The 20,714-nt window shown below is 33.3% G+C and overlaps 3 protein-coding genes and 1 long non-coding RNA gene across 5 annotated transcripts in view; 3 read left to right on the top strand and 1 right to left on the bottom strand.

Moving 5' to 3' along the window:
- LOC105130133 (uncharacterized) overlaps positions 1 to 6,548 on the top strand; it is a 15,960-nt gene extending 9,412 nt beyond the window's left edge. The window contains exon 3 of the long non-coding RNA XR_843189.1: positions 6,536 to 6,548. This is a non-coding gene — a long non-coding RNA (uncharacterized LOC105130133). The remainder of the gene's footprint in view (positions 1 to 6,535) is intronic.
- A 959-nt stretch (positions 6,549 to 7,507) lies between these two features.
- LOC105130132 (heat shock 70 kDa protein 16-like) lies at positions 7,508 to 13,434 on the top strand. 2 transcript variants are annotated; one of them, XM_011032484.1, is made up of 10 exons: positions 7,508 to 7,654; positions 8,109 to 9,439; positions 9,880 to 10,092; positions 10,789 to 10,884; positions 10,973 to 11,119; positions 11,391 to 11,591; positions 12,171 to 12,317; positions 12,399 to 12,527; positions 12,616 to 12,746; positions 13,047 to 13,434. In XM_011032484.1, exons 2-10 carry the CDS (start codon positions 8,270 to 8,272, stop codon positions 13,123 to 13,125), a joined length of 2,313 nt encoding a protein of 770 aa, XP_011030786.1. In that variant the 5' UTR covers positions 7,508 to 7,654; positions 8,109 to 8,269; the 3' UTR covers positions 13,126 to 13,434. The 2 variants fall into 2 exon arrangements, with proteins under 2 accessions (XP_011030786.1, XP_011030785.1); XM_011032483.1 differs by having other exon boundaries at positions 11,388 to 11,591.
- A 97-nt stretch (positions 13,435 to 13,531) lies between these two features.
- LOC105130131 (Rho GTPase-activating protein) lies at positions 13,532 to 16,782 on the bottom strand. The gene is made up of 5 exons (XM_011032482.1): positions 16,283 to 16,782; positions 14,638 to 15,355; positions 14,314 to 14,554; positions 14,051 to 14,113; positions 13,532 to 13,939 (listed from the first exon to the last, which is right to left on the bottom strand). The coding sequence occupies exons 1-5, from the start codon at positions 16,707 to 16,709 to the stop codon at positions 13,841 to 13,843; spliced, it is 1,548 nt and encodes a 515-aa protein (XP_011030784.1). The 5' UTR covers positions 16,710 to 16,782; the 3' UTR covers positions 13,532 to 13,840.
- A 918-nt stretch (positions 16,783 to 17,700) lies between these two features.
- On the top strand, positions 17,701 to 20,683 carry LOC105130130 (N-alpha-acetyltransferase MAK3-like). Its single transcript, XM_011032481.1, has 4 exons — positions 17,701 to 18,071; positions 18,169 to 18,292; positions 18,679 to 18,734; positions 20,079 to 20,683. Exons 1-4 carry the CDS (start codon positions 17,886 to 17,888, stop codon positions 20,325 to 20,327), a joined length of 615 nt encoding a protein of 204 aa, XP_011030783.1. The 5' UTR covers positions 17,701 to 17,885; the 3' UTR covers positions 20,328 to 20,683.
- The last annotated feature ends 31 nt before the right edge of the window (positions 20,684 to 20,714 follow it).

Raw genomic sequence — 20,714 nt, 5'->3', positions numbered from 1 at the left:
AAATTTTAATAAAAAAATACAAATATCCCTGACTTGATTTTTTTTTATCTTTTTCTTTACCCCTTTTCTCCATTTCCTCTGTGCTTGTATCTTTCTCTCTTCATTTTTTTTTGGTTCTTTTCATGTTTATTTTTAGTTGTTTTTAAATATCAACATAATAAGTATTACCAAATTTAATAGTTTTATTTAAAAAAAATTAGTGATATTTTTATTTATATTTATCAATTTTTTAATAATAAATATAAACGTATTTAATTCTTCATTATAAATATTCATGATTTATTATTAAGTATTACCTTCTAACCTTGAATGAAAGAAGAATTTTAATTGGTAACATATAAAGGGGCATGTCTAGGGAGACATGGATATAGATATGAAGCAAAATCCAAACCCTAGAAATAGAAGTCAGCCCTCTAACTAATACAAAACTAAAAATATCAATTGCCATGGATATTGTTAAGGATCAAACCTTTCAAATATGCTAGTCAAAATCAATTTTGGATGAAAATGTTGGGAAATCCAAACCGTTTATAGTTCCATCATTGCCACCAATCAACCTTTTTGAGTGTTTAGATTTAACTCAATACAAATGCCGACAGAGACTTTCATGGTTATTTTGATCCTTAATTTCTTCAAAAGCACTTTCATACCATTAACTCAGTTGCATTAATTCCTTGGTCTCTCATCAATTAGTGTTTGGTTTTTTTATTTGCAACAAATTTAGCAATGGAACAAGGAATTATCGACGAATGTATGTCATTAGTTATGTTACCGATAAGAACTTTATTGACGAATTGTGTGCCTCACACTAATGGAATGATCCCATCGATAAAACTATTTAATGGTGTAATATTTTCACAAAATCATATAGGCATCATCATTATATGATGAAATAGAGAGTGTTGTTTATGAGAAGTAAAGCACTGAAGTCTTAACTATAGTTAAACTTTTCATAGATACGTTTTTTATTATGATGATTTTTTAATTAATGATAATTTTTTTAAAAAAAAGAATATGTTAGATTGTTATATGAGAGATGGAAGCATATTTTCTATTTAAAAAAATTCTAATGGTCAAAAGGTTGGATTTAAAATAAACAAATTTACGATGCTGAAAATTGGTAAGATTATAAAATCCTTATTGGTAAGCCAAAATTTTCATTACACAAAACTATTAGAAAAATTTTAATTTTAGAGTTTGTACAAGATTATTGCAAACAAATTTTATACTAGAGATATAAACAATTAAATTGTTATTACTTTTTTTTATTTCATTTAACATTTTTTTCAAATAGTAAAGAGACAAAATATAGATGGTAGAGCTAGGTTTGAAATACATTCTCCTACGATGAATGGATTATGGTTGACTATAATCAAGGAATATATTTGTTTCACTAAAATACAAGTGAAAACCAAAACTGTTGTTATCATTAATTTATGAGGTGTTTGAAAAAATGTGAAGGATATAATTAAAAAAAACTTTTATTTTTAAATTTCAAAGTTAATTAACACATTGCACTAAATATAAATTGGCAGAAGGAATTGAAAAGTAACTTTAATATTTTGATATCAAGTTGAAGAAGGTAAAAACATATTGTGATCCCCCTCCATTGCAGATATTGCTCATCTTGCAATCAAGGACAAGCACATACATAAATTTTGAAAAGTTTCATGGAGACATTATAAAATATTATATTAGGATTCCTTGATCTATACAAAGAATGAAGACTTGTTGATAAAGCAGGGTAAGAGAGATTGAAAATTTTAAATAGCTAGATAGAGATCTACAAACATCATATCATATATAGATGATTTAATAAATATATTTACAAATTAGTGACATAAAGTTATTTAAAAAAAAAGTTTAGTTATGACAGGCTAATATAATGGCAACATATATATATGATTGTTTAATCGAGTTGAAGTTTTTTTTAGTGATTTTAAAGATATGGCTAGTCAAGCTTTGAAAAACTCTCAAATTAGACCTCAAAAATATTATTTGAGATAGATTTAGTTATTTTTTCTTTATTTTTGGATTTTGATTTTTCATACCTTGTAAAGGTTAATGTTTTTTAATTTATTTTAAGCGATGTAAAGCTCGCATGAAGATATCAAGGATATTTTTATGTTCAAATTAGTCCTATAAAATATTGTTTAGAATTTTTTTTATTTTTCTAGTTATTTTTGGATTTATTTTAGCTAGGTTTCAAGATTTTTATTGATAAAGGGACTTTTCTCTTCGTACTAAAGCATTTTGACAGTGCTATAATGCTGACATTAAGTTATAAAACTTAATTAATCCAATTACAAGTAGAAGAAAAGAAAGAATAAAACTAATTCCCGTTCAAGGAAACATTTTTGTTATGGGGGGCATATTGTATGTGAATGTTTTAGTCCTTATGTGGGGAGCTCCTGAATTATGTTCCCTTCTTTGGGAGCTTCTTCTCGGCTCTCAGCTTCTTCTCCTCTGGCATTTTTTTGTTCTTTTTTGCTTCTGCTAGCGTTGTTAATTTTCTCAGTTGGCTTCTTATCTGCCTTAATTAGCATGGTGCCGCCATGGAAAAACTGAAGCTTTTTTATGGTAGTAGGGATGCATAGTCACCACAAAGATATCATCATTTGTAAACTCATTCGAGGGAGAAACCCTTTCGGTTGAAAACCTTTTTTTACTAGGACAAATTCAAATTAATTCGTATTGTATCCTGATTGTTCTCGGAAAGCTATAAACTAAGACAGCTAGCTGTCTTAACCTATCCGGTTTGTAAAAGGATTTGTTATTTGCCTGGCTTCTCTCTCTCTCTCTCTCTCTTTCTCTCTATAAATATAGCCATCCAGATATGTCACGAAGCCATCTACTTTCTCAAGTGTCTTGGTTAATTTTGTCTCTAAATCTCTCATTGCAGTCTTGGTTTTTTAGTTTCTTGCCATATTTTTGTCTTCCCGTATTTGTTGAAGAAGAGATAGAAAGATGGTGCTCACGCCTGGCATAAACTATCATCCATATTTTGATGATGTTGATGAATATTATCTAGGGCTTAGTAAGGAAACAGAATATGAAAAAGAAGCGTCAAATCCTCTGGAGAAGGAATTCGGGGGTCCGTCCATGCTGGTTACCGGTGCCGAAAGATATCAGCTTTTGAAGACCCTGGCCAGTATGGTTTTCGTACCCAAGAAAAGAAGAGGAAGTGGAAGACTAGGGTTTACTTCCATGAAAACCCAATGTCCTGATCAAAAGGCCGAGAGCACTACTATCAGCATTGATGAATTTGCAAACCCACTCCGAACTATTCTTGTACCAAAGAAAATAAGGGCAAGTACACCCAAGCTTGTCAGGAAAAACAATCACTGCATCAGATTCGGTCAAGAAGATCATCTTCTTTTGAGAACGGAGATCAAAAGTAGCCAGGAGAAAAAGACAGCAGGCAGAAAGCGAGTCTTGAAAAGCCAAGGGATCGACGTCGAAGATGATATTCTTCGACAGAGATCATCAAAGAAGATGGGAAAGAGGGTGGATTTCAAGAAGCTGGGTTTGTGTCCACCACCCGATTTCTCTTCTCAAATAAAATCCGCGATAAATTATCAAGAAGGCCGTGACAGTGAAATCAAGTTAAGGATAATGAAACAAATCTTCAAGACTGACATGGACAAGCACCAGGAACGCTTCTCAATGCCTTTGAATCAGATTAAGGACGGCCATGAGTTTCTGAATAAAATGGAGATGGAGGAGGTGTGCCGAAGCGAGAGCAAGAGCACAGAAGTGAAGCTGGTGGAACTGGGTCTTGAAGATGGTAAAGTTCATCAAAGCACAATGAGGCTGAGGAGGTGGCAGATGAATAACACCGTTTCCTATGTGTTAACCTCCAACTGGAATGATGTTTTGGATAGGAATGCGGGAGCGCTAAAGGTGGATGATATTGTCCAAGTCTATTCTTTCAGGCGTGATCAGAAGCTATGGCTTGCGCTCGTCAAGGTTATGGATGCAGATAATCAAAGCCGGCAATGGCCGAGGGAACAGTGAGGACGGTGCATACTGGAAGTGGAAGTCAAGCCATCGTGGACTCTGCTCACCATCAGTCATAGAGTAGATCACAGGGACAGCAATTTTATGGTGTAGCAGATCAAGTAATTTGGTTCTTGTCTCTTTTAACTAGAATGTATTAATAATTTCCACTCTATATATATTAAATAAGAAATTAAGCAATTATTCTATTAGGATCGCGTAGGCAGAAACGATATTTGCCTATGCTTTCCATACAATCACTTGTTTGTATCCCTACAGTGATAAGAGCAGATTCTGGTACAACTGCGATGAGCAAATTAACACCAGGAAGTTAATAATTTCCATTATTTATCTATTAAATAAGAATTTATACAATTGTTCTGTCACAACTTATATATTGCCTGCCTGTGTTTAGTTTCTGAATTTCTTGTTTAATTCTAATAACACGCAGTAAAATTATGAAGCATAAGCTCAGCAGCAAAATTACTGGGAACACCAATATTATAAATTGGGATTAATTAGATTTTTATTCCGAAAACTCGAGAAAAATAAATGAAAAGATTGAGAAATATATATTAGGGAAAAAAACCCCATCAATTTTAAAATCGCAAAGACTCGTAACAAATTTGAAACCAAAATATTAGATTGATAAATTGAAAAATAAAATAGAAAAACCTTTAGAATAAATAAAATGGAGTATCTTAAATATTATTTTGTCAAAAAAAGGAGAATAATAATATGTTAATTCAGCTTTATTTATTAATTTATTTCATTTGCAGTTTTAATTTCATTAAGGGAGAAATTCTATTTAATTTTAATCTATAGCTTTTATTTTTCTCATTAAAAAGATTTAGAAAATAAAAATGGAATGGTTACTTGATATATTTTCAAACCTCTCACTTATTCTTCCTCTTGTTTGCTAACACAAACATTTAACCCTACGATTAATAGTATTTATAACTTATCAATTATATTTAGGGAAAATCACTCTATTACAATTTTTTTAGAACATAAAAATATCCATGATTTAAATATTTTTTTCAAAAATTACCTTGACCCTCCAGATATTTAAATACCATAAAACTTTACCTCAATGTTTTAAAAATTACACTGTATAGTTTATATAATGGGTTAACATTAAATTTAAATTTTAATAAAAAAATACAAATATCCCCGACTTGATTTTCTTTTTTATCTTTTTCTTTACCCCTTTTCTCCATTTCCTCTGCACTTGTATCTTTCTCTCTTCAGTTTTTTTCTTTACCAATTGCCATAGATATTGTCAAGGATCAAACCTTTCAAATATGCTAGTCAAAATCAATTTTGGATGAAAATGTTGGGAAATCCAAACCCTTTATACTTCCATCATTGCCACCAATCAACCTTTTTGAGTGTTTAGATTTAACTCAATGCAAATGCCGACAGAGATTTTCATGGTTATTTTGATCCTTAATTTCTTCAAAAGCACTCTGATCATACCTACACTAATCACACTTGACCATCATCTCAGTTGCATTAATTCCTTGGTCTCTTATCAATCAGGGATTACCAAACCCTATCTAGAATTAATAATGGATATAGAGCAACAGCAGATTAGGAAAATAACAATTCATGTCTGCAAGCTCTCGTTTTCTTCACTTTCTCCACCTGTTTCTTCGCAGTTAATGTGTGTTCGGAGTTCTATTCTTCGACGCTGAATAGAGCAACAGCAGATTAGGAAAACAACAAAACAATTGTTGGGATCTGATTTGGGATGCTTTTGCGCACATTTTGTTGTTTTCGCCATAACTTTTCATCAGTGAAATGACACAAATATGACATGATGCGGGCTGAAGTTATAACAACAGCATACAAAACACAAGAATTTTAATTAGTAAAAGGTATAATACTAAATTTGCAATTTATCTTTTTAGAATAAAACTAATGAAATATGTCTCTTGTTTATAAGATTTATAAATAGAATAAAAATCCTATTTTTACTAGAAAATAATTAGTAAATTCAAAATAAAAATAAAAATCTAAATTAAACAATAAATTAAAAAACCTAGAAAAAATAACAAAACCAACTCAAGTGTTGGACTTCTAATGGTAATCCATATGAATCATTAATGAGAAATCTTCTCAACCTTTTTAGTAGAAAAAGATTGTTATATCTTAGAGTGTTGGGTTTTTTCTTTTATGTTTTAGGTGTTTTTATATTATACTCTTATCATCTTCTCTTAGAAAATAAGATAAATAACATTTTATATAAAAAAAAATCTAAAAACTCTATAAATGATAAAATATCTTATTTTAGGATAATTCTAGAAATTTTTTCAATCAAGTCCCTACTTAATTTTTTCAAGGTCTAGAATTATAATCCCAGTAATATTTATATTCTAGTCTTTAATTTTTAAAATTTATTTGCAATCAAATCACACTTGATTAATCATTTTATTTTAATTTTTGATCAATGATTCTTATATACGTGACTCATTAGGTTTTGTAATAAATTGACCCAAATATAAATCATAATTCTAAATAAAATAAAATTAAGTAAATGAAATAATTTAATTTATTATCAATTTAGAAAGTTATAAATGATTTGATTTAACTTTTCAGAGACTAGTTTCTTAATGTAATTATTATTTTTTATCGATAATGTTCCGATTTAGATATTATATCATGAAGTATATATAGTTTATTAAATTATTTTAATTCTCAACATTATAGTTATTGATTTCTGAATAAAATTTTAAAATTCTTTTCAAAATATATTTCACCTTGGCTAAAGGATTTCACAATCAATACTATTGAAAATAAATATATTTTATAGTATACATATTATGTGTCTATTTGTTACTGTTAATTAGGATAATATGTGATCAAGATCAAAATAATACTCTCTATATAAAATAATTTAGCAATCTCAAATATAAGGATCACTTATGCAATTAGCATGAGAATCTTTATATAGACACAAGTGATCTTTCTATATAAAATTATATTAGTGATCTCTCCATATAAAATTATCTTTCTATACATGTCATATAACATACACTTGTATATTAATTTCAAGTATTCCTTGTATCTAATTTTATAAGAGTAGTTGTTTATTTTTATAAATAAACATAATATCTATCGGTCTTAATAACTTTAGTTAATATTCAATCTTAATAAAACATTAATAAAAAAATTATAAAATAATATTTTGATATAATAATAATTTTATAATTTTTGCAACTTTATAATTTTTTTTATAAAGTATTTTTATCCTAGAACTTTTATTTTTACTTTAAATTCATTAATTAAACATGAAGTTCATTAATTATAGATAATTTTTTTATTAAAAATAAATATAATTTATATAAAAAAATTAGTGCTATATATAATTAATAAATATATTTATTAATAAAAAATACTTTAAAAATCAAATCAGCTCAATTAATTACAGTAACATTTATTTACAAAATATTTATAGTAAATAAATAAATACTGTTACACTTATTTCTTACTTTTCTTCATGCACGGACATGTTAGAAAAATGGGAGTATCTGGCATCATCGAGTGAAGCGGCGATTTTGTCTCTCTACCATAGCTAAATTTCTCTTCAATTCCATACCTCCGTTTTCATAATTCTCCAACTTCTTATCACAAATACTGTCTATGCATAAAGGTACTATCTTTCTTTTGCCTCTTTCACTTTATCATTTCCAAGATTCTGTTGATTTTTTTTTATTTCCTTGTTAATAATACTGGGCTCTTTCACATATTGCTTGGTTTCTTTGAAAATCGAGGAATGTGGAAGAAAGTGAGAATATTTTTCATCTGGGTCCTTTCGTTTTGGCTTAAAAAGTTTAGAAAGGTTTGAACTTTGTGAGTCAAACTACAAAGGGCGATTGTTATCTGGGTGGTTGTAGTATGAGCTTTTCGTTTCTTTCGAGTTCGAGCCACTGAGGATGTAATATTGAAACTTTGATAATGTTTTCTGATTCTACATTTTATAAGCAACCCAACAATGCATTGATTTTAGTGAAGTCATTTTTTATTTGCTCTATTTGTTTGTTTGCTAAGCAATAACTGAATTTCTCGGTAGAATTTATTTTTATTAATTTTTTTTGTTTATGTAGTTTTTTGTACCTTTTTGTGGTGAGGCTGTAAGGGATTTGGTGATGAGTACTTGAGTTGATTAATTGAAGCAAGGAGAAGAATAATGTTGATTTGAGTGATTTCCTTGTGGGGTTATAATATAATTGTTGTTATCAACAGTATAGGGTGTTGGTGAACTGAAATGAGTGTGGTTGGGTTTGATATTGGTAATGAAAACTGTGTTATTGCTGTGGTGAAACAACGGGGTGTTGATGTCTTGTTGAATGATGAATCAAAACGTGAAACCCCGGCTGTGGTATGTTTTGGGGAGAAGCAGCGGTTCCTTGGGTCAGCAGGTGCTGCTTCTTCTGTGATGAACCTGAAATCGACTATTTTTCAAGTGAAAAGACTGATTGGCCGGAATTTTAAGGATCCTGAGTTTCAAAATGAGCTAAAGTTGTTGCCATTTGAAACTTCTGAAGGGAAGGATGGAGGCATTTTGATTCACTTGAAATATTTGGGTGAGGCACGCACATTTACCCCGGTTCAGATACTGGCTATGCTATTTTCAAATTTGAAAAATGTAACAGAGAAAAATTTGGAAATTCCTGTAACAGATTGTGTGATTGGGATACCATCATATTTCACAGATTTGCAGAGACGAGCATATTTGGATGCTGCCACAATTGCTGGATTGAAGCCTCTTAGATTGATGCATGACTGTGCTGCAACTGCACTCAGTTATGGTATATACAAAACAGACTTCTCTAAAACAGGGCCAACTTATGTTGCTTTTGTTGACATTGGTCATTGTGATACTCAGGTGTCTATTGTATCATTTGAGGCTGGGCATATGAGGATACTGTCACATGCCTTTGATAGCAGTTTGGGAGGGAGGGACTTTGATGATGTTTTGTTTGTTTATTTTGCAAAACAGTTCAAGGAGCTTTACAACATAGATGTGTACTCTAACATGAGAGCATCTATAAGGTTAAGGTCAGCTTGTGAGAAGTTGAAGAAGGTTTTGAGTGCAAATGCAGAGGCTCCTCTAAACATTGAGTGTTTGATGGATGAGAAAGATGTCAAAGGTTTTATCAAGAGAGAGGAATTTGAGAGGCTTGCATCAGGATTACTGGAAAGAATAAGTGTTCCTTCCAGAAAAGCTTTAGCGGATGCAGGTTTATCTGTGAGGAAAATCCATTCTGTTGAGCTTGTTGGATCAGGATCTAGAATACCAGCAATTAGTAAGTTGCTATCTTCTCTATATGGGAAAGAACCCAGCCGGACACTGAATTCAAGTGAATGTGTGGCACGTGGATGTGCTCTCCAGTGTGCAATGCTTAGTCCAATTTTTCGGGTCAGAGAATACGAGGTTTGTATTTATCTGAATGATTAGTTTCTCAGAATTCTTTTCTATCGAACTTTGTTGTTTGCCATTCTTCCAGCTATCAGAGTGGATTTCAAAGTTTGATGTCCCTTTTGGTCCTTTTCTCTTCTGATGCAGTCTGGTTAATCAGATTTACCCTAACCATGACTATTTTCTATGCTTAAACAATTAAGTCCCCCCACCCAGCGAAAGCAAGCCTGTTTGTCTATGTCTGATAGAATTCATCACCAGGTTATATGGGAGACATTACATCTGTGTGTGTGTCCTCATAGGTGTCATTATATTCAACTCAGAAAATAACATTGCAGAAATACAATGAAGTAAAATTGGTCTGCTGCGTGCTCTCTTACATGGAGACACAAATTTGTATGTTTGGTACATTCTTATATACAAGAGTGATTGGCATTTCATCATATCCTGTGCAGGTTCAGGATGCTTTTCCTTTCTCCATTGGATTCTCATCAAATGGTGCCCAAATCTCCACTGGTTCTAATTGCATACTGTTTCCAAAAGGCCAACCCTTTCCAAGTACCAAAGTTTTGACATTTCAACGGAGTAACTTGTTACATCTGGAAGCATTCTATGCTGATCTGAATGAACTCCCTGCTGGTGTATCTACAAATATGAGTTCTTTCACAGTAAGCCTAGTAGAGTTTGTCTGATAGAAAACTTTGAAATCCTTTTGTCTTTTTTTATTATTCTATTATCTCAGTCAATTGGAAGCGAATGGATTAAGGATGAGGCAAGTTTTTCTTTTCTAGAAAGATTGGTGTGATACATGTACATTGTCAATAACAACGAGCTAATAGTGTTCAGGTTTATGAATCTGTCAATGTCACATGTAATGCGTGCATGTGCACACACATGCATTGTCATTAAGGAAATCTCAACAAATGTTTCAACGCCAGTCTATTATGATTTCACACTCATGGACCATCTTCATCTCATGTGCTTTAACTGATGCTGTCTGTTTCTGACCCAGCTATCTGTGAGCTGAGTAAAAACTTTAAAGCATTGATGTGATATGCATATTGATTATCCAGGACAAAAGGCAGCTTTTATTTTAAGATCCATAGATTTGTTTGTGTGACATGGAAACTAAATACTGTACAGTGCTATCTCAACTGCTATCTTTTTGTCTTCATTCTTGGGCACTTAAGTATGGCTAACATGAAAACTCGAGACTTAAAAATGATTTTCATTTGCTATCTCTTTGAATACATGCCATGGAAGTGTATGCTTTGCTCCTTGTGCACTGGATGGATATTTTATAATTGAACCAGGATGGCTTATAAGTTGGTGAATTTTTATTTACTTATTTATTTTTAATGCAGATTGGTCCTTTCCAAGCCTCCTCTAATGAAAAGGCAAAGATTAAAGTTAAAGTACAGCTAAACCTTCATGGCATTGTAACTGTTGAGTCAGCTATGGTAAGAATTTTCCCTTTGCGGTCTCCATTTTAGCTTTTTCACTTTCTAAGAGATTTTTAATGTGGTACAAATCCTGTCATGAATTCAGTTGGTGGAAGACCATTTGGATGATTCTGCTAGAAGGGGTAACATACATCCACAAATGGACAGAACAAAGATGGATTCTGATTCATTGACAAATGTTGCAAATAGTGAAGATAATACTGCTGTACATTCTCAGTCATCCGATGCTACTGTAATATTTTTTCTTTCGGAAATTCTATTTTGTAATGCAACAATTCTTTTCAACCATTGTTGTACAAAGGGATCAGAAAGTTCTATTTGTTGTACTTATGTTCTTTGTTGGTTTTTATGCTCGCACACACACACAACACGCATCTTCTTTCAACTTGGTATGCAGTTTTTATTTGGGAAAGTAATCTCTCTTCTTTTTGTTAAGTGGCTAAATTCTAGTGGAAAAGCTTTGGAACATGCATTTAGTTCATTTGCACTCCTGTTTTCAGCAGGTTAATGGTACACTAAAAGATAAAGCTAATCAGAGATTTGAGATACCTGTTAAGGAGAACATATCTGGTGGAATGACCAAGGATGAGCTCACAGAAGCTCAAGAGAAGGAACTTCACCTGGCCCAACATGATAAAGCTGTAGAACAAGCCAAAGACCAGAAGAATGCTTTGGAGTCGTATGTTTATGAGATGCGAAATAAGGTACAACCTCAACTTAATGACTTAGTTTGTAATTATCTGTTCATGCCAGAGTATCTAGATGTGGTTTGGTTTTATTAATGAAACTGCTTAGCTACATGGTTACCGAGAATTTGGTTTTTGTGTGCCTTTTGGAAAAGCACTTCTGCTGGATCTCTTGAAGATTTCTTTTTTTAAAAAAATTGAGCTGCTGTCATGGATTGTATATTGTGCTTAAAACGCTAAATTAAATTTTTACATGGCATTGTATTATATAATTACCGCTCATTTATTTGCCATGTTTGCATACTGGATGACTCCCTGTCGATTGCCGGCTAATCAAGTTTTAAATTTCTTTGAGTTGATGGAACATATGTACTTGCAAATCTCAGTGGTGAGTTATAGGGAGAGATATTTGTTGCAAAAACTTGCCTTGACAATGCCAATTGCTGAAATTAAATGAATAATCCAATGTAGATTGTGTGAGACGCTCTTATCCATGCTGGATATGTTAGTTCAATGAAGCTCAGAAAGTCTTCTAGGTCATAGTTACTCTTTTTTTTCTAAGCTGACTTTGAAAAATAATGACCTGCACTTGAATAGCTTTTCAACACGTATCGAAGCTTTGCTAGTGATAAGGAGAGGGAAGGAATTTCCAGGAGCCTACAGGAGACTGAAGAGTGGCTTTATGAGGACGGTGATGATGAAACTGAAAATGCTTATACTGCAAAAATGCAGGATCTTAAGAAGGTAATTAGTTATCTCTATCTAAATCTCAAATTTAGTATTCTCCTCTTTTCCTAACATGCAATTTTTCCTGGTTTGTAATAGTTGGTGGATCCAGTTGAGAATCGATATAAAGATGAAGAAGCAAGAGCTCAAGCAACAAGAGATTTGTTAAATTCCATTGTGGATCATCGAATGTCTATGGATTCTCTCCCAACCGAGGATAGAGGATTGGTATGCTAATGAAACAAATGATTATGACAACTATATCCACGACACTTAATTACTTACAAACAGTGTCTGTGACTTTGATTTCTTTCAGATCACTGATGAGTGCAATAAAGCTGAGCAGTGGCTGAGAGAGAGAACCCAACAACAAGATTCCTTACCTAAGAATGCAGACCCTGTATTATGGTCAAGAGATATCAAAAGCAGGACAGAGGATCTGAACTCGTAATATTCTCTACCTTTCATTTTCTCTTCAAAAAAATCTAGAATTTTATTTTCTGATATCTATTATAGAATAAAATCATCTCCATATATCTACCTCAAAGGGAAGGTGGTGTTGTGATCCATCAGATGCACACAGGCGGTTACAAATATTTCATACTTGGGAAATAGGGACATCTGTGGCCAGGAGATTCTTGTCTTCCACAAATTTTCAATGCTAAAAGCTTAATCCATTTGATCTTATAGTGTCTTATTCATCGAATTTCCACTAATGATCATAATTATTTATTTCATGGATTTCAGCACATGCAAGCAGATATTGAGAAGGAAGTCTTCCCCTGCAAATTCAGACGAAAGTAGTAGCCTGGACCAGCAAGAATAGGTTCGTGTTGGACCTCAGAAAAGTTCTGCAGTTTATCCAGACTTGTAATTCAGCCTAGTATATGCAAACCTAGGATAACAATTTTGGATAATGTAAACTAAACAAGGAAAGCACGCAGTAGAATTAGGTTTTGCTTCCCACCAGCTCTCAAGGTGACTTGAAAATGTTGCGGCATGGGGTATGTTGTGAAGTACTGATGAATATAGGATTCTCTTAACAGGTGTTTCATCCAAGAATTTTGTGTGGTTATCTGGTTAAGTATACCCTTTGTGTAAAGTTATGAGCTTTGTTCTATCGTCTTTTTCTGCATTAGCATTGTTAGGACGAGCTGTTGCGAAAACAAATGGTTTGTGAGGAAACCATGCTCATGGAACAATGAGCCATTGTTAGCAGAAGCATGATATACAATATTAAAACTTTGGAATTAACTGCTAAACGGAACACTCTGCCATATAAACCCTCTGAATCCGAGCTTGTACAGGATTAATAGTTTCTCTTCCTATTGTCACACTGGAAGAGAAGTCTGGATAAAGAAAATAGCGACAAATACCAAATGAGAATGGGCAAAGACAAGCTGGAAGGCATGCGGAGTTTATCGAACGTTATACAGCGACTGCAGGCAAAAAACGACACAAACATATATTGCTCATATGTTTTGTCTAATACTCGTCATCCAGCCTCTCATTTACCCTCGAAGAAAAATAAAAACAAAAAATCAGCCTCTCTTTCTCTTGGCGTTTGTTTTCTTTTGACTTTGTGAACCCTTCCCCTTGGTGTTTGTTCTCTTTTTTGACTTTCTAAACCCTCCACTATCCTGTCAGCAAGAAATGCATATGGTTACTAATTATTACCAATACTCGATATATTCTATAAAACATCTTTCTCGATGCCTATAAGGGAAACAATTTCAGTTCATAAATTTTACCTTCTTGTAATGTCTGTAGGCAATTTGACCTGACAACTCCTGACCATTTTTGGAGATATAAACCTGCAGAGGTTCAAGATTATTAGGAAAAGCTGCAGATTATCCTACAGAAAGATTGCATTGGCCATCAACCATCCACAAGAAATCCGAAGCTTTGTAAGACCTATAAGTTGAAATTTGTACTTCTGCTATAGAATGGTTACTGTAGGAAAGAATTTGGATCCTTTAAAATTTGCATTTCCCCGTACAGTAATTCAACATACCTTCCTCCCTTCTGGCGATGTATACCAATGACCACCACCTTGGTCACTTGCATGCACCCGTCTTTTCCCAGCATCCTTTGGAATGGCAGTACTGCTTTTGGGGTCCGCCCATCCTTCAGAAGCAAGTGAAACTTCTCCAGCATTTGATTTCTTGGATTTGTTTCTTCCCCTTGTCGAGCCTTTCTCGCTGTTAGTTCTCTGAGTTCCTTGCTTTCTAGAAGCTTCTCTATTGAATTGGCTCCTGAAATGACAACTATGCATCATAACAAAAACTGATGCTGTGTACGATGAAGCGACTGAAGTGTGAGATATAAAGGAAATTACATGTAATCGATAGCTGATTCGGTAATTAATTGGTTTCCTTTGTTGTTAACAATGCCCAGTGGGAAAAAGTAGGGTAACCGGCTGTGGACCAACCTCTGAATCCTCAGATCTTCATGGAAGAAGTAATGATGAGCTGGAGGAAGAGGGTCAGCTAAATTCCAGCATTGCTGAAAGTCCACCATGCTATTTGGATCTTGATGAAAGCGTGTGCTGTCACTTGTTTGCAAATTGCTCTGCAGTTTATGAGCTTTATTCTTATTATCTTGAAGAGATTGGAAATACTCATTACACATCTCATCCAGAACAGGTGTCTGAACCGGATAACTCTTTATTGGACAGATATCTTTCCATAAATCCTCATTTCGATGTTTACCCAACAACATTTTATTTTTACGTTCACTTGTAGTTGGCTGTTGCTTCTTTGAGGATGAATCAGTTTTCTGAGTTTTTCCACTAGCATCTGCACTGATAGAAGCCTCTTCAGAATCAGAATCAGAATCAATCAACTGAAACCTTCGAAGAGGACTTATTGTTAACTTTGGAAACATCAACCCACTGTGACCTGTCTCCAAACTGGAAGACACGGAGGCAATCGATGCCTGTTCATTTTTATTTCCCTTCAGTAAGCTTGGTGATTGACTGGTTAAAACCCCACATCCTTTCAGTGGAACCTTCGAACTACTACAAACAGAAGTGAACTGAGTTGATACTTTGGCATCTGTCATAAAAAAGAAAAGGCACTTACATCTCTGCAAACTAAAATCTAACAACAGAACAGACACTGAACATGCACTTGAGATATCAACATCAAATTATAAAACAAGCACCGAAAACAGAGAATGAAGCATCTAATGGAAACAACTTAGTCGCAGTAATACATGTTCTTCTATAACCATTACTGACTGAAGAACTGCTTTGGAAAAGGAATTTACAACCATCCAAGGGTTAGATTGACATTCACAATATGATAAATCCTCGTCATCAAAATGTACACCACCAATCCAAAAGAGCCAATATCTCAACATAATGCCTGACATGAACTAAAACTTAATCACATATTAGAATCTAAAGCATAACTCTAAGCTAATAAATTCTTAGAAATGGAGCCTACAAGAGAAAATCGCATCAAGTCCTTCACCAAATTAACCAAAGTTTCATACATCTACTCATTTACTAACCAGCAATATTTTCCTAGGAAATTAGGAAACCGAGAATTCCCAATACAACACCTACCTAACAAAACATCCCCAATCTCAAGTCCCTCGCCAAAACAACTAAACAAAACCTATCTCTTATCAACTTCAAAATCTGTTGTTGCAACACCCATTATACTGACTTACTCTACAACATCAATACATACATACTATAACTCAAACCCCATGAAACAACATTGGCCCAAATCATCATTTCCATTAAAAAGCACATATTCAACATGGAAAAGATCAAAATTATTCTTATCTTTCCACAACATCAAAGCAAATGGTATTAATTCAATCCCTCAAAGATAACACAAAATTAAATCATAAATGTCACTCAAGATTCCAACTTTATCATCAAACCCCACCTCAAGATTATTCCAAAAACAAATCTCAAAAAAACCATTTCAAAACTACTAAAAATAAAAGCCATTGCTTCTGAAATTTACCTTTAACACCAAAATCTTCTTGTGAGGAGAACTCTTCAATATCATCATCTCCATGATCACAACAAAAACCCTCCAATTCCACCTTCCTCACCTTTGATTTCTGGCTCGCGGGTCCTCGTCTTAACCGCCTTAAGACCCGGGTTGGGCCAGGTCCGGGTTCAGGATCCGAATCCATGACATCGGGCCCGAGTTCTTCCTCCTCTTCTTCGGAATCCATGACCTGGGGTCCCCCATTTTGGTCGTCTGATGGTGTATTTGAGCTTGAATTTGGAGCTGGATTGAGCGTGGAGGTTTGGAAGTGGCGGGTGGGTATTCGGGGCTCCGATTCGATATCTGAATCTAACCCGAGAGAGAACGTGGGAGGCTCGATATCTGCCATTTTCTCGAGAAAGAGGGAAATGCAGAAGCGAGGGGGTGAAATGGGCATTGGTTTGCCGCGCTCTTAAGTTGAATTTTGGAGGGGTTTTTATTTGCTTATTAAATCTAAGCTTTTTTAAAAAAAAAATCTACCCTATTTTTTCAAAAAAAATTAACCCCGTTAGTATTTATTTACTATTATCAAACTTTTCTTAAAAAACCAATTCAAATTTATGTGTCATGTTTCATTTATTTTTTTGTATTTTTAATTTGAATAAATCTATTTAATTGAAATTTTATTTAAATTTATTTTAAAAAATCTCAAATTTATGTATTACGATTCATCTATTTTTTTTGTTTATTAGTTTTGATAACTAATTAACTAGTTTTAAATTGAAATTAAGTTTTTTAATTAAATTTTAAACAAGTTATAATATTTAATCTCAGATGTCATTACTATATTTTTTCAATTTATTCTCTTAAATTAAATATCATAATGCCATCTAAAAATAAAATCATTAATTATTAAAATAAACAATTCAAAACTCTATTAGCTGATTTTTTACACTATTGATGAAATGGAGTATAGTCTATTCATGTAGTTTTATTTTATTATATTCTGAATTACTTAGAAGTAAATAAAAAATTAAAAAAACCAATAAAATAAAATAAATTGAAAAAAAAACCTAAATAAAACTGAAAAAACTAATTAAACTAGTTAATTTTTTTTTAAAAATAATTTATTCAATTTTATAAATAAAAAATTAAACCAAATTAAATCTAAACTAAACTGAACTAAACTGAAACTAATTGGTTTGAATTGGTTTTAATTTAAAAAATTATTTTAATTATTTTTTTATAAAAATTAAATTAAATAAAAATAATTATTTTTATAATTATTCCGTGAATCTAATTTTTTATTTTAGAAGTAATAATAATTTTTTTCGATCAAAATGGTAACGTTTTTGTGAATGTAAATAAATTTTCTTTTTTAAAAAGGAAATTATAAAAAGTTATTTATTAGTTAAATTGACGGAAAATAATAATCACGGGCCTTTTGCTAAACCTAGCATGAAACTGAGAAATAGTGGAAGCATTAAGCCTAGATATAAAGACCAATCCTCCCAAGCCCAACACGTAAGCCAGCAAATTGAACTCCATTTTCTGACAACCGTCCTTCAGTTCTACTCTTTGGAGTTTGAACCGCTGGCACAGTCGTCGTCAAGAAACAGGCAGATAGACAACAATGGAAAAAGCTCAAGAAAGAGAGAGAAAAGAAGAATTCGATGCTTCAGAGATCGAATACGTTAGCTACGGTGGTGAGCATCACTTACCATTAATCATGAATCTTGTGGATCAAGAACTTAGTGAACCTTACTCCATCTTCACATACCGTTACTTTGTTTATCTTTGGCCACAACTTTCTTTCTTGGTAAGTGTGATTCTTTTCCTTCTGTTCTTTTTTTTTTAAGTTCTTGGGATTTTTTTTTTCTGTAATTTTGTTTGTGTTGGTGGGTTTTCAATTTCAGGCGTTTCACAAAGGGAAATGTGTAGGGACTGTTGTGTGTAAGATGGGGGATCATCGGAATTCAACGTTTAGAGGTTACATTGCTATGTTAGTTGTCAACAAACCTTATCGAGGAAGAGGCATTGGTAATGGTTTCGGTTTTCCTTTCGTGTTGGGGTTTTGTGAACAGTTTTAGGTTGTCTTGGATCGTATATGTGAATCTTGAATTGGTTTTTTCTGTATTATAGATTTATTAGAAACGCTGAAGGCAAGGGGGGTGAGTTTGTCAAGAAAATGGCCATGCGTTGATGACATCAGTAGTAGAAATATGTTTGTTTGGGATGCTTGTGTATGTTAACAGTCTGTATTTGATTTGAACTCGAGGTCAACTGTTTTTTTTCATACATTTGGGGTGGCATTTACAATGGATTGCATGTTGTTTAGGTTTTTTATAGTTTCTAGGTTGGGTGTTGATGGCATGTTTGTATATGGGCGTGTTGTAACTTGTATTGAAATTATCTTCATATTGCAGCCACAGAACTTGTTACCAGATCTATTCAAGTGATGATGGAATCAGGATGCGAAGAGGTTTGTTGAATTTTAATTGCTGTGCCCTTTGGTTTATACTCGTCATAATGTAGCATTATTTGTACAACATCACAATTCATAAAGAAAGTATGAATTTTTACCCCTAAGCTTCATTTGGACTTTCAATGGTACTGAATGATGAGGGTCTAGTAGAGCAGCCTTAAAATAGCTCCATTCCTTAAGCATCATCATCAAACATTAAGTGTCTGTTTGAGGTTTGAAATAGCATAGGAAAGAATGAGAATCGGGCAACTGCTCAAGTGATTACCTTCACTGCCTTATTTGAATACTTTTCCTTTCTTTCCCTCTGCACTCTTGATCTCAAACCTAAGGGGAAAACAAGCTTTCCTCTTGAATTTCGTTGGCAGCTTGGCATGTGTAAATGATGATGCTTGGCCTCTTGCTCAAGCCTCCAAAAACAATTTCTTCCGAACTTTTTTGGTATCTGTGCATTTGTATACTGTGTGAGCTCTTAGTTATTTCTCTCCGCAGGTTTTATTTCAAATCCATCTCTCCCCTTGTGTTAATCATTATTAGGGTTAAGCTTGCTGTATCTTTGGAGATATCCCTGCAATTAAACATCAGTCCATGCAAACAATGAATTGTGTTATTAATGTAATGCCAGGTTATGTGTGATATTTTGACTTTCAATGACTGATTGCACCTACATGACCTTAGGAACTCATAGCTGATTTATGGATATGGTTAAATTGAACAATCCCATAAAGTTTCAATTTTCTTTGTTGAAAGAATGATTCCATGGAAAAAAAAAAAAGTCCATGCATATGGCATCTCCATCCTTTGCTGCAGTATCATATTTCCAAAGTTTTACTTGAATGTTTGCTGTCCCAAGAAGCCAATAAGTTGTGAGGCTTTGCTTCTAAAATTTGTTGGATTTGCTGAGCGTCCCTGTGTTTGTGTGTAATGCATTAATTCTATTTCTAGTTATTTCACTTTCATGCATGAATATGCTCTCTTTTTTCAAATTGGACAAAGACAAAAAAAGAAAAGGTAGGGGAGAATATTGAGTTGGTTCGAACAGTATGGATTTCTGCATTTACTATGAATGGAGGATATCAGAACAGTTGAAAAGAACTTCATATGATTATCGGACTGTTTTTTCTGCTAATCTGATGATAAATGGTCTATTCCATAACATATGAATACCACACCAAAGAATGTGGGTCATTGAATGAGTACATTTCCCGTATTTGCTTATGCTTTAAGATATCCCAACTTTATGTTCATTCATTCAAGCATGCTAATTCTTTCATTAGTGTGAAGATGACGTCTAGTTGTCATTTTTTTTTATTGTTTTGTGTCTTTGTTTTTTCCTCTCCAAAGGTAACATTGGAAGCAGAAGTAACAAATAAAGGAGCACTCGCACTATATGGCCGTCTTGTTTTTATTAGAGAAAAACGACTCTTTCGCTATTACTTGAATGGAGTAGATGCTTTTCGTCTGAAGCTGCTATTTCCCCAACCAGAGTTGCACCCCTTTTTGCCTATGATGGCTGATAGAGATGCTGCCCAGAAGCATGATGATCACTCACCAGCGTCAGAAGAGTTTTCTGAGCTCCATAGAAACTTGTAGAATGGACATTTTCACTGCACTTGGCGGTCTCTGTGAACTACAAACAATGGGGAGATATTTGATCTTTAGAGAGCAGCACAGCCTCACAACTTGCACAGGAATTCCCACAAGTGTGGTTCTTGATCAAGTCAATTCTGTTTACTGAAGTCGTGTGCATGTTCATCGGCCTTGTCTAATAGCAATGTATCAGGATACAAGGCCTCCTACATGTAATACGTGTACATTGTAACGTGTCAGCTGTGATTAAAACAGTCAATCTTTCTGAGGTCAACTTTTTCACTCCATTGCTTTTCTGTTTGCTTTAGACAAGGTTTTTTCTCCAATAATGGGCTTAAAATATCAAGCCCAGTTTTTTTATGGGCCGAAATAAATATTACATATTATAGT

This window comes from Populus euphratica, unplaced genomic scaffold (genome assembly GCF_000495115.2).
Source record: "Populus euphratica unplaced genomic scaffold, PopEup_1.0 scaffold95.1, whole genome shotgun sequence".
Taxonomy (NCBI): domain Eukaryota; kingdom Viridiplantae; phylum Streptophyta; class Magnoliopsida; order Malpighiales; family Salicaceae; genus Populus; species Populus euphratica.
The sequence above is the reverse complement of the archived record's forward strand: the minus strand, read 5'-3'. Positions and strand labels throughout refer to the sequence as shown.

Bases quoted from the DNA above. Each gene is read 5' to 3' on its own strand.
- LOC105130131 (XM_011032482.1), bottom strand. From the start codon at position 16,709: ATGCCCATTTCACCCCCTCGCTTCTGCATTTCCCTCTTTCTCGAGAAA. The intron at 14,555-14,637 runs GTAATTTCCTTT...TTGTCATTTCAG, and splicing joins GAATCAGCTATCGATTACAT to GAGCCAATTCAATAGAGAAG. The intron at 14,114-14,313 runs GTATGTTGAATT...GAACCTCTGCAG, and splicing joins CATCGCCAGAAGGGAGGAAG to GTTTATATCTCCAAAAATGG.
- LOC105130130 (XM_011032481.1), top strand. From the start codon at position 17,886: ATGGAAAAAGCTCAAGAAAGAGAGAGAAAAGAAGAATTCGATGCTTCA. The intron at 18,072-18,168 runs GTAAGTGTGATT...TTTCAATTTCAG, and splicing joins GGCCACAACTTTCTTTCTTG to GCGTTTCACAAAGGGAAATG. The intron at 18,735-20,078 runs GTTTGTTGAATT...TCCTCTCCAAAG, and splicing joins TGGAATCAGGATGCGAAGAG to GTAACATTGGAAGCAGAAGT.
- LOC105130132 (XM_011032483.1), top strand. From the start codon at position 8,270: ATGAGTGTGGTTGGGTTTGATATTGGTAATGAAAACTGTGTTATTGCT. The intron at 10,093-10,788 runs GTAAGCCTAGTA...TTTTTAATGCAG, and splicing joins CAAATATGAGTTCTTTCACA to ATTGGTCCTTTCCAAGCCTC. The intron at 12,528-12,615 runs GTATGCTAATGA...GATTTCTTTCAG, and splicing joins CAACCGAGGATAGAGGATTG to ATCACTGATGAGTGCAATAA.